The sequence below is a fragment of the Scyliorhinus torazame genome, chromosome 6 (assembly GCF_047496885.1).
Source record: "Scyliorhinus torazame isolate Kashiwa2021f chromosome 6, sScyTor2.1, whole genome shotgun sequence".
Lineage (NCBI taxonomy): Eukaryota > Metazoa > Chordata > Chondrichthyes > Carcharhiniformes > Scyliorhinidae > Scyliorhinus > Scyliorhinus torazame.
Genome location: NC_092712.1, coordinates 58,540,805 through 58,553,983, shown reverse-complemented (window position 1 = coordinate 58,553,983; position 13,179 = coordinate 58,540,805). Strand labels below are relative to the sequence as shown.

General features: G+C 44.8%; 1 protein-coding gene across 2 annotated transcripts in view; it reads right to left on the bottom strand.

The window, feature by feature from the left end:
* The window catches only part of LOC140424806 (protein mono-ADP-ribosyltransferase PARP14-like), a 163,375-nt gene that overhangs the window by 31,670 nt on the left and 118,526 nt on the right, over positions 1–13,179 (bottom strand). Inside the window, exons 12-13 of one of the 2 annotated variants that reach the window (XM_072508229.1) lie at positions 12,076–12,279; positions 7,142–7,750 (exon numbers count right to left, since the gene is read on the bottom strand). In XM_072508229.1, coding sequence (XP_072364330.1) covers positions 7,142–7,750; positions 12,076–12,279 — 813 coding nt within the window. The remainder of the gene's footprint in view (positions 1–7,141; positions 7,751–12,075; positions 12,280–13,179) is intronic. The other variant, XM_072508230.1, reaches the window with a different exon arrangement.

The window sequence follows — 13,179 nt, the reverse complement described above, 5'->3', positions numbered from 1 at the left end:
CCAGGATGGTATGTTGCCTCCCTGGTGCCAGGGTCCAGGATGTCTCCGAACGGGTAGAGGGCATCCTGAAGGGGGAGGGCAAACAGGCAGAGGTCGTTGTACATATTGGTACTAACGACATAGGCAGGAAGGGGCATGAGGTCCTGCAGCAGGAGTTCAGGGAGCTAGGCAGAAAGTTAAAAGACAGGACCTCGAGGGTTGTAATCTCGGGATTACTCCCTGTGCCACGTGCCAGTGGGGCTAGAAATAGGAAGATAGAGCAGCTAAACACGTGGCTAAACAGCTGGTGTAGGAGGGAGGGTTTCCATTATCTGGACCACTGGGAGCTCTTCCGGGGCTGTATAAGAAGGACGGGTTGCATCTAAACCGGAGAGGCATAAATATCCTGGCCGCGAGGTTTGCTAGTGTCACACGGGAGGGTTTAAACTAGTATGGCAGGGGGGTGGGCACGGGAGCAATAGGTCAGAAGGTGAGAGCATTGAGGGAGAACTAGGGAATAGGGACAGTGTGGCTCTGAGGCAGAGCAGACAGGGAGAAGTTGCTGAACACAGCGGGTCTGGTGGCCTGAAGTGCATATGTTTTAATGCAAGGAGCATTACGGGTAAGGCAGATGAACTTAGAGCTTGGATTAGTACTTGGAACTATGATGTTGTTGCCATTACAGAGACCTGGTTGAGGGAAGGGCAGGATTGGCAGCTAAACGTTCCAGGATTTAGATGTTTCAGGCGGGATAGAGGGGGATGTAAAAGGGGAGGTGGAGTTGCGCTACTTGTTCGGGAGAATATCACAGCTGTACTGCGAGAGGACACCTCAGAGGGCAGTGAGGCTATATGGGTAGAGATCAGGAATAAGAAGGGTGCAGTCACAATGTTGGGGGTATACTACAGGCCTCCCAACAGCCAGCGGGAGATAGAGGAGCAGATAGGTAGACAGATTTTGGAAAAGAGTAAAAACAACAGGGTTGTGGTGATGGGAGACTTCAACTTCCCCAATATTGACTGGGACTCACTTAGTGCCAGGGGCTTAGACGGGGCGGAGTTTGTAAGGAGCATCCAGGAGGGCTTCTTAAAACAATATGTAGACAGTCCAACTAGGGAAGGGGCGGTACTGGACCTGGTATTGGGGAATGAGCCCTGCCAGGTGGTAGATGTTTCAGTAGGGGAGCATTTCGGTAACAGTGACCACAATTCAGTAAGTTTTAAAGTACTGGTGGACAAGGATAAGAGTGGTCCGAGGATGAATGTGCTAAATCAACATCTGACATGTGGGAGGCTTTCAAGTGGCAGTTGAAAGGAATACAGGACCGGCATGTTCCTGTGAGGAAGAAAGATAAATACGACAATTTTCGGGAACCTTGGATGACGAGTGATATTGTAGGCCTCGTCAAAAAGAAAAAGGAGGCATTTGTCAGGGCTAAAAGGCTGGGAACAGACGAAGCCTGCGTGGAATATAAGGAAAGTAGGAAGGAACTTAAGCAAGGAGTCAGGAGGGCTAGAAGGGGGTCACGAAAAGTAATTGGCAAATAGGGTTAAGGAAAATCCCAAGGCTTTTTACACGTACATAAAAAGCAAGAGGGTAGCCAGGGAAAGGGTTGGCCCACTGAAGGATAGGCAAGGGAATCTATGGGTGGAGCCAGAGGAAATGGGCGAGGTACTAAATGAATACTTTGCATCAGTATTCACCAAAGAGAAGGAATTGGTAGATGTTGAGTCTGGAGAAGGGGGTGTAGATAGCCTGGGTCACATTGTGATCCAAAAAGACGAGGTGTTGGGTGTCTTAAAAAATATTAAGGTAGATAAGTCCCCAGGGCCTGATGGGATCTACCCCAGAATACGGAAGGAGGCTGGAGAGGAAATTGCTGAGGCCTTGACAGAAATCTTTGGATCCTCGCTGTCTTCAGGGGATGTCCCGGAGGAATGGAGAATAGCCAATGTTGTTCCTCTGTTTAAGAAGGGTAGCAAGGATAATCCCGGGAACTACAGGCCGGTGAGCCTTACTTCAGTGGTAGGGAAATTACTGGAGAGAATTCTTCGAGACAGGATCTACTCCCATTTGGAAGCAAATGGACGTATTAGTGAGAGGCAGCACGGTTTTGTGAAGGGGAGGTCGTGTCTCACTAACTTGATAAGAGTTTTTCGAGGAGGTCACTAAGATGATTGATGCAGGTAGGGCAGTAGATGTTGTCTATATGGACTTCAGTAAGGCCTTTGACAAGGTCCCTCATGGTAGACTAGTACAAAAGGTGAAGTCACACGGGATCAGGGGTGAGCTGGCAAGGTGGATACAGAACTGGCTAGGCCATAGAAGGCAGAGAGTAGCAATGGAGGGATGCTTTTCTAATTGGAGGGCTGTGACCAGTGGTGTTCCACAGGGATCAGTGCTGGGACCTTTGCTGTTTGTAGTATATATAAATGATTTGGAGCAAAATGTAACTGGTCTGATTAGTAAGTTTGCAGACGACACAAAGGTTGGTGGAATTGCAGATAGCGATGAGGACTGTCGGAGGATACAGCAGGATTTAGATTGTCTGGAGACTTGGGCGGAGAGATGGCAGATGGAGTTTAATCCGGACAAATGTGAGGTAATGCATTTTGGAAGGTCTAATGCAGGTAGGGAATATACAGTGAATGGTAGAACCCTCAACAGTATTGAAAGTCAAAGAGATCTAGGAGTACAGGTCCACAGGTCATTGAAAGGGGCAACACAGGTGGAGAAGGTAGTCAAGAAGGCATACGGCATGCTTGCCTTCATTGGCCGGGGCATTGAGTATAAGAATTGGCAAGTCATGTTGCAGCTGTATAGAACCTTAGTTAGGCCACACTTGGAGTATAGTGTTCAATTCTGGTCGCCACACTACCAGAAGGATGTGGAAGCTTTAGAGAGGGTGCAGAAGAGATTTACCAGAATGTTGCCTGGTATGGAGGGCATTAGCTATGAGGAGCGGTTGAATAAACTCGGTTTGTTCTCACTGGAACGTAGGAGGTTGAGGGGAGACCTGATAGAGGTATACAAAATTATGAGGGGCATAGACAGAGTGGATAGTCAGAGGCTTTTCCCCAGGCTAGAGGGGTCAATTACTAGGGGGCATAGGTTTAAGGTGAGAGGGGCAAGGTTTAGAGTAGATGTACGAGGCAAGTTTTTTACACAGAGGGTAGTGGGTGCCTGGAACTCGCTACCGGAGGAGGTAGTGGAAGCAGGGACGATAGGGACATTTAAGGGGCATCTTGACAAATATATGAATAGGATGGGAATAGAGGGATACGGACCCAGGAAGTGTAGGAGATTGTAGTTTAGTCGGGCAGCATGGTCGGCACGGGCTTGGAGGGCCGAAGGGCCTGTTTCTGTGCTGTACATTTCTTTGTTCTTTGTTGAGAATGTTGTCAATGTGGTGCACATGAACTTGCAGAAGGCATTTGATATAGTGACATGTGTTGGAGTTATTACTAAAGTTAGAGGCCATGGAATAAAAGAGACAGCAGCAACATTGGTACAAAATTGGCTAAATACAGGAAACAAAGAGCAGGGGTGGGCGATTGTTCAAACTGGAGGAAGGCTAAAAGTGGAGTTAGCCAGAGATCAACATTAAGACCCCTGGTCTTCCGGATGAGGTGTGGAGTGAGGCTCTTTGTAGGGTCAAATTCACGTCCTCCTGTGCTCAGCTTAATTTGATCCAGTTCAAGGTGGTTCACAGGGCTCATCGGACCAAGATGAGTATGTGTTTTTTGGGAGGGGCAGAGGACAGGAGTGAGTGTTGTTCTCGGGAGCTGGTTAACCATACTCATATGATTTGGTTGTGTCCCAAGTTAACAAGCTGTTGGGTCTCTTTCTTTAACACCATGTCAGAGATACTTAATATCGAACTGGAACCATGTCCGCTGGTGTCCATTTTTGTGGTATCGGACTCGCCAGTGCTGCAGATGGGGGTGAAAGCGGATATGCTCGTCTTTGCCTCATTAATAGCCCGGAGGCAAAGTCTGCTTACATAGAACATAGATCATACAGTGCAGAAGGAGGCCATTCGACCCATCGAGTCTGCACCGACCCACTTAAGCCCTCACTTCCATCCTATCCCCGTAACCCAATAACCCCTCCTAACCTTTTTGGTCACTAAGGGCAATTTACCATGGCCAATCCACCTAACCTGCACGTCATTGGACTGTGGGAAGGAACCAGAGCACCCGGAGGAAACACACGCAAACACGTGGAGAACGTGCAGACTCCGTACAGGCAGTGACCCAGCGAGGAATCGAACCTGGAATCGAACCTGGGACCCTGGCGCTGTGAAGCCACAGTGCTATCCACTTGTGCTACAGTGCTGCCCTGTGCTTGGGTGCCCCCGTCCAGTGCCTCAGCCTGGTTGGGTGACCTCATGGAGTTCCAACATTTGGCGAAGGTCAAATACACCATTAGGGGGTCAAAGAGTTATTCACCATCAGTTGTTAAGGGGGTTTTAGTTTAATGTTTTGTGGGGGCGGTTAAGATTGGGTGTGTTTGTTGATTGTGTTCTTTTTACATTGTAACATCTGCTTTATATTATGTTATTTTGTTCATATTTTAAAAGTTTTCATTAAAAATATTTTTTAAGACCCCTACTTTCCTGATATATATTATTGACCTAGACCTTTGCATGCAGGGCACAAATTTCGAAATCTACGGATGTTATGAAACTTGGAAGTACTGTGACTGTGAGGCAATCAATGAAATGAAAATCGCTGTCACAAGTAGGCTTCAAATTAAGTTACTGTGAAAAGCCCCTAGTCGCCACATTCCGCCGCCTGTTCGGGGAAGCTGGTACGGGAATTGAACCCGCGCTGCTGGCCTTGGTCTGCTTTACAAGCCAGCTATTTAGCTCACTGCGCTTGCGGAGAACTTAAAAGGTACATAGTCAGGTTGGTGGAACGTGTAGACAAGTGGCACATGAAATTTAATCAGAGAATTGTGAAGTGATCCATTTGGTAGGAATAACCCAGAGACACAAAATAAAATAAAGAATACATTTCTAAAGGGAGTGATGGGGCAAAGGGACTTCTTCCTTTTATGCATGTATACACAACGCACAAATCATTGAAGGTGGTGAAGCAGGTTGATAGAGAGCGGTTAATAAAACATACACGATCCTTGGCTCTATAAATAGGAGCATAGAGTACAAAACCAATGAGGTTATTACAAATCTGTATAAACCACTGGAATAGTGTGTCCAGTTCTGGGTACCACAATTTGGGAAGGGTGAAGGCATTAGAGAGCGTGTAGAAAATATTCAAGATAATTTTTCCAGAGATGAGGAACTTCAGTATGAAGATAGATTGGAGAAGTTTGAACTGTTCTCCCAGGAGGGAAGAGAATCTTGGGAGATTTGATAATGATATTCAAATTCATGAAGGGTCTGGACATAGTAGATAGAGAGAAATTGTTCTCCTTGGTTTGAGGGTCGAGAACCAGAAAGAGGGCACAGGTTTACGGTAATTGAGAAAAGAAGCAATGGTGACATGAGGAAAACGCTTCTTCACAGAGTGAATGGAGAGGTCTTTTAACCTCAGCACTGGCCTATCTGCTTCTCCATCTTGGATCTAGTGCAGTCGGTATTGGTCTGAATCTAGCCTTCACCGCCGTGAAGGCACTGAGCAGACATTGCCAATCACGAGGCTGGATTGTGTCATCAGAAATGATAATCCAGCCCAGTTCCACTATTTTTAAATCCAGTATTCGGTTTGCCATTTTCTAAAACCAAATTTCTCAACCTGCCCTGCACTTCCAATGGTTTGTGCACATGTACTCCCAGGGCTCTTTTTCTTTCTTTTTATTCATTTACGGGATGTGGCGTCGCTGGTTAGGCCAACATTTATTGCCCATCCCTAGTTGCCTTACAGAAGGTGGTGGTGAGTTGCCTTTGTGAACCGCTGCAGTCCTTCAGGTGTAGGTACTCCTAGAGGGAGTTCCAGGATTTTATCCCAGTGACAGTGAAGCAATATATTTCCAAGTCAGGATGGTGAGTGACTTGGAGGGGAACCTCCAGGTGGTGGAGCTCCCAGGTATCTGCTGCTCTTGTCCTTCTAGATGGTTGGGTCGTGGGTTTAGAAGGTGCTGCCGAAGGAACCCTGGTGAGTTACTGAAGTGCATCTTGTAGATGGTACACACAGCTGCCACTGTTCGTCGGTGGTGAATGTTTGTGGAAGGGGGAGCAATCAAGCGGGCTGCTTTGTCCTGGATGGTGTTGAGCTTCTTGAGTGTTGTTGGAGCTGCACTCATGCAGGCAAGTGGAGAGTATTCCATTACATTCCTGATTTGTGCCTTGTAGATGGTTGACAGGCTTTGGGGAGTCAGGAGGTAAGTTACTCGCCGTAGGATTCCTAGCCATTGACCTGCCCTGGAAGCCACAGTATTAATTTGGCCAGTTCTGTTCAATTTATGATCAATGGTAACGCCCCAGGATGTTGATTGTGGGGGATTCAGCAATAGTAACGCAATTTAATATTATGGGGCGACGGTTAGATCCTCTCTTGTAGGAAATGGTCATTGCCTGACGCTTGTGTGGCACGAATGTAACTTGCCTGCACCCAAATTTAGAGAAAAGCAATTTATGAATCCATTTCAGAACAAGATATTTGCAAATTATGTCTGTGTGGAGTCTGCACATTCTCCCAGTGTGTGCGTGGGTTTCCTCCAGCTGCTCCAGCTTCCTCCCACAGTCCAAAGATGTGCCGGTTAGGTGGATTGGCCATGATAAATTGCCCTTAGTGTCCAAAAGGTTAGGTACAGTTACTGGGTTACGGGGGTAGGGTGGGGGCATGGGCTTAAATAGGATGTTCTTTCCAAGGGCCGGTGCAGACCCGATGGGCATAATGGCCTCCTTCTGCACTGTAGGGATTCTATGATTCTGTGAAATTCCTGTATTTTTTATGAAATGAATTGTGTCGCTTTCATAGAATAAGTATCACAGTTCTGTCAAAAGCGTTTAATACTTTGATCTTCAGGCTAATTGTACCCAAGAGTTTCAAATTATGAGCGTGCAATAGAATCCATAAAATAGTCCATAATTTACACATTTTAGTTAAAATTTTAAAATATATTGACATGGAAGCTATCCTTACGATTGATACATTCCTTTCACTAATAATTTCACAAATAAACCATGGATACTTACCCCCAGTGCATCTACGATCGATGCGAAAAGAATCTCCATCAGTGTCAGTCATTGTGAATTTTTGGAAGTCAATCACACAATAATCTCCTCCGCCTATTTTTACTTTTATTTCATTTTCTTTCCCATTGTAAGCTTTTTCAAGGCAAGCATTCACTTTTGGAATGAAGGTTTCCCAATGATCTTCCAGCCAGAATTTCCAGCATACCTTATCCATAATAAACATTTCTTCACGCAATGCGACTTCTCTTTTTCCTACCTCATGACACACCTTAAAAATAACATCTTGAACAGAACATATATCAGTTATACATCCCGATAAACAGATGCCTTGGTCAGCTTTGTCAAATATGTAACATACATGCATTCTGGTGCAACACTCTTCTATTTCTTCCAAGTCTTCTTCAGTAAATTTCTCAAAAGGTATTTCCACAGGTATTGTTTTTTCCATGTGTTCTTTAGTTGCTAACTTTTGAATATCAGCCCAGGCTGCTTCAATATTTTCTTCCTTCATGGAGTAAATTTGAAACTTTACTGGTTCCACTGAATGCTGGGATATATTAGTTGTATCTTCAGAGGTTTGGTTGCCACTCAGCCAATCCCCCAAATACCCTGAAACAAATATTTAAAAACTAATAATCTTTAGAATGAAATAAACAAATCTTATGACAATATTTGAAAAGTAATGAAAGTTATATACCTTTTCCAGAAATGTGGTTCATATACAAGTGTAATTAGCAAGGTTTCATCTGATGACCCTTCCCTATTTGCCCTAAACTGGTGGTGATAAATCTCCCAGTTGTAGAAATAGCTTTTCAACTGAGTGGTTTATGAGGCCACTTTGTCGGATATTAGCAATCAAGCATTTTGTATGGACTGGAGTCACATATAGGTCAAAGTGGCAGTAGCGATAGGTTGGCTTTCCTTGAGGATATCGCTGGAACAGTTTGAGTGTAACATCAATTTGCTGGCTTTCATAATCCATTTTTTCTCCCTGGTGTTAATCCACATACATCTGGATTCGTGGATTTAAATTTAGTAACTTTGAACTCATCACCTTCAGATACTATGCTATCACCTGCTAAATTCTCGCCACCGGGAAGAGGGTTAACATTCCAGGAGAGCAGGCCTCCCCCCCCCCCCCCCCCCCCCCCACCCCAGGGTTGAGGTGCTGAGCTATTTTTCACAATGAATGCCATAGCCGGGACTTGCAGGCACTTTTGTCTTCAATCCACAGTGGCATATACACCCAAAATTATAGATAGATTTGGAAGCTTGGCAATAAATCATAGGTTTCAGAGATTATTATTTTTTTATATAGAGGAGTAACTAGGAGGTTAGTGCATTTAGCATTTAATATTTATCAAAGAAATTTAGAACAAGGGACCATATAGTTAATTTTAACTTAAATTAAATAAGTATTTATTTTAACATAATTAATTAATTAGTACCACCTTTAATAGCTATTTATTTTGACTTAATTAATTAGTGCTAGTTATGTAAGTCATCGGGTGGAGTGCTCTAACTGAGATGTGGGAGGTCAGTGGCACTTCCAGTGTTTCGGATGGCTACATCTGCGGGAAGTGTACCCAATGGCAGCTCCTCACAGAGCGCGTGGTTCGGTTGGAGCAGCAGTTGGATGCACTCAAGGGCATGCAGATGGCGGAAAGAGTCATAGTCAGGAGTCATAGAGATGTGGTCACACCCAAGGTACAGGCAGACAGATGGGTGACTAGTAGAAAGGGCAGGCAGTCAGTGCAGGAATCTCCCGTAGCTGTCCCCCTCTCTAACACATATACCATTTGGGATGTTGTTGTGGGAGAGGAAGGTGGATTTCCTATCGGGGGAAAACAACAGCAGCAGCCAGAGCAGGGGCACCACGGCTGGCTCTGTTGTTCAGCAGCGAGGGTCAAAGCGCAGAAGAGCAATAGTCTTAAGAGACTCCATCGTCAGGGCACAGATAGGCGCTTCTGTGGTGGTGAAAAAGACTCCAGGATGGTGTGTTGCCTCCCAGGTGCCAGGGTCCAAGATGTCACTGAACGGCTACAAGGTATCATGAAGGGGGAGGGTGATAAGGCAGAGGTCATGGTACATGTTGGTGCCAATGACATAGATAGAAAGGGGGATGAGATCCTGTTTCAGGAATTCAGGGAGCTAGGCTATAGACATGACACAGTGTATCACAATCAGGTCAGAGGGAGTACAGCGTACAGCAGTAGTAAATGTGAGGAGAGTAAGACAAGGCTGAATGGCCTCGACTTTAATGCCCAGAGTATTACAGGTAAGACGGATGGGTTAAGGGCGAGGGTTGACACGTGGAATTATGATATAGTAGCCATCGCGGAGACATGGTTGAGGGAGGGGCAGAATTGGCAGCTTAACATCCTGGGATACAGAATCTTCAGGAGGGACAGGGGAGGGGGCAAAAGAGGGGGAAGATTTGCACTATTAGTTAAGGAGTCAATTGCTGCAGTAAGGAGAGATGATATCTTAGGGGTGGCATTAAATGAAACTTAGTGAGGAGAGCTTAGGAATAAAATAAGGGACAGCCACATTGCTAGGTGTTTATTATAGACCCCCAGATAGTCAGTGGGAAATTGAGTAGTAAATATGTGCGCAATTTGCAGAAGTGTGTAAAAATAACAATAGGGTAACTATAGCGGGTGATTTCAACATTAACTAGGATAGTCATTGTGTTAAGGACTTAGATGGAGCAGAGTTGGTAAAATGTACACCAGAGAACATTTTAACTCACCATGTGGAGGGTCCAACAAGGGATGGTGCAGTGCTGGAACTAATTCTGGGAATCAAGCTGGACAAGTGGTTGATGTGATGGTGGGGAAATAGACAAATTGCAAAAAAAGGTCTTGGATTGGGAGAGAGCAGACTTTAGTAAAATAAGGCAGGATCTGGCCAAGGTAGATTGGAACAAGTTACTGGTGGGGAGATCTACAGAAGAGCAGTGGGGGTGTTCAAAGAGGAAATGGGGAGTAACAGAGAACCATGGGTGACCAGATATATTCAGGATAAATGAGAAGGAAGAGAGAGGCTTTTAATAAGTACAAGGGGAGCAAATCAACAGAGGCATTAGCGGAGTACAGAAAATGCAGAATGGAGTTTAAGAAAGCAATTAGGAGAGCAAAGAGGGGATATGAGAAATCTCTAGCTGGTAAAAGTACGGAAAATCCCAAGATATTCTATAAGTATATCAATGGAAAGAGGATAACTAGGGAAAAGTAGGGCCCATTAGGGACCAAGGGGGGAATCTGTGGGTGGAGCCAGAGGACGTTGGTAGGGTGTTAAATGAATATTTCACATCTGTCTTCACCCAAGAGAATGAGGAGACAGATGTGGAACTCGGGGAGAGAGACTGTGAGGTTACTGAGCAAGTTGTCATAGGGAGGGACAAGGTATTGGAGGTGTTGGCCAGCTTAAAAGTGGAGAAATCTCCAGGTCCAGACGAATTGTGTCCCAGGTTGCTGTGGGAGGCGAGGGAGGAGATTGCAGGGACCCTGATCCAAATGTTTAATCCTTCTCTGTCCACGGGAGAGGCACCAGAGGACTGGAGATCTGCGAATGTGGTCGCAGTATTTAAGAAAGGCTGTTGGGATAAGCCAGGAACCTACAGGCCAGTCAGTCTCACATCAGTGGTGGGGAAACTAATGGAAAACATTCTGAAGAAGAGAATCTATCTCCACTTGGAGGCACGGTTTGATCATGAATAGTCAGCATGGCTTTGTCAAAGGGAAGTCTTGCCTAACAAATTTGATTGAATTTTTTGAGCACGTGACTAAGTGTGCAGACGAGGGTAGTGCAGTTGATGTAGTTTACATGGATTTCAGCAAAGCATTTGACAAGGTCCCACATGGGAGACATATAAAGAAGGCAAATGCACAGGGGATACAGGGGAACTTGATAAGGTGGGTTCAAAGCTGGATGAGCTTTAGGAAACAGAGGGTGATGACAAGACGGCTGCTGTAGTGACTGGGAGCCAGTGCCCAGTGGAGTAACACAGGGATCTGTGCTGGGTCCCCTATTATTCGTCATTTACATAAATGACATAGGTGACTATGTGGGGATAGGATCAGTAAGTTTGTGGATGACACAAAGTTAGGCCGGATGATTAACAGTGAGGCTGTGAGTTTTGGGTTACAGGAAGATATAGACGGGATGGTCAAATGGGCAGAAAAAATTTAATCCTGAAAAGCCTGAGGTGTTTTGGAAGCAGCAATTTGATATGGGAATATTCAATGAATGGCACCACACTGGAAAATCCTGAGGAACAAGAGACCTTGGCGTGTTTGCAAATAGGTCTGTGAAGGCAGAAGGGCACGTTAATACGGTGATGAAAAAGACGTATGGTACGTCAGCTCTTCTTCTTAGTGAAGGGTCGTTTACACAAATTCAAGGTGAGAGGCGGGAGGTTCAGGGAGTATTTGAGGAAAATCTTTTTACCCAGAGGGTGGTGACGGTCTGGAACGTGCTGCCTGGGAGGGTGGTAGAGGCGGATTGCCTCACATCCTTTAAAAATTATCTGGATGAGTATTGCCGCATCTTAACATTCGAGGCTGTGGGCCAAGTGCTGGCAAATGGGATTAAGATTGACAGATCAGGTGCCTTTCATCTGGCGGTGCTGACTCGATGGGCCGAAGGGTCTTTTCTGCACTGTATTTTTCTGTGATATCTCTTCTCTGTATGACGGTCCTTTCAAAGGAGAGATACTGGGCTGCACTAACGCCCAAAAGTCAGCAAAATTATGCCCAAGCATCTATGTGAAATATTGAGTTGCATGCATCTTGTGAAATATTTTGAAGGCAATCAAAGATATCTCTGCGGAGAAGACCATTATATCCTCGGTGGCTATATATTATGATATTCAAGATGAGGTGCTTCATAATTGCATTTTTAATTTCTATACAATTTAAGAAATAACATACTTGTCACTGTGTGAAAAAGTCCAGCTTTTCCCGATTGAAGCTTTACCATCTCTTCTTCAAAGATTTGGATGTGACCATATGAGGCATCATTCACTATCACATATATTGGGCGTCCTTGTACTGTTCCTTCATATTGACACACAGAATCCAGTACTCCTGCTGCAAATGCTCTTATATCCATAGGTGCCCTTCCTGTTGAGAAATCTCAAAATAATTAAAACCAAATTTGGTAAATCAGAAATATTAGATCGAAAATCAGATCTCACTGTACCGGCTTTGAAGTCCACATTAGATATTAAAAAAATCAGATAAAACATGTAGCTACGGATGCAACATAGAGGAGGGAATTTTTACAGGAGTGCAGATTAGATTTCAGAAATCTAAAACCACATCTCCCCCTGCCACCAAACAATGTTTTAATGGTATACAAGCAAATTACTATGGATAATGGAAATTTGAAATGAAAACAGAAAATGCTGGAAAACCAAGCAGGTCTGGCAGCATTTGTGCAGAGAGAAAATAGAGTTCACATTTCCAGTTGGTGTACTCTTCTTCAGAGCCTTAAGAGTTCTTTAGTGCTTCAAGGTTTTAATGGAGGCAGGTATGGGATGGGAGATTTGGCAGTAGGGAAGGCGCCTGCTTTCAACGGGCAGAATAGATATTGTTAAGATGTTAGTTAATGAGGCAGCGTTTATCTGAGATATAACAGTCATGATAACATTTAATGGCTGAGAATTTTCAGGGCTTGGGATACCCTTCATCTGAAGGGAGGCATGAACTCCTGGATCCAGCAGTCAAGTGCGTTTCTAGCAATGCCTGTGGAACACGGGGAATATTCACACAACCTTACTTCACTCCCCACATTCAGTCTCATTCTCTAGAGTCAGGAGCAGCTTCGGAAATATCCCCCATCTCATTTATGATCCACAATGTCTCACAACCTCTTCCATATGCCTGCAATTGCCCTCAACCCATACCTCTCCCAGCAACTTGACCATCTGGGTTCCCACCTATCCTAATTATGCATGGTTGATAAATGCCCAGACCAACAAAAGCATTACTTCAGCAAGAAATCTGCTTTGACAAGTGAATTGTTGACTTTGC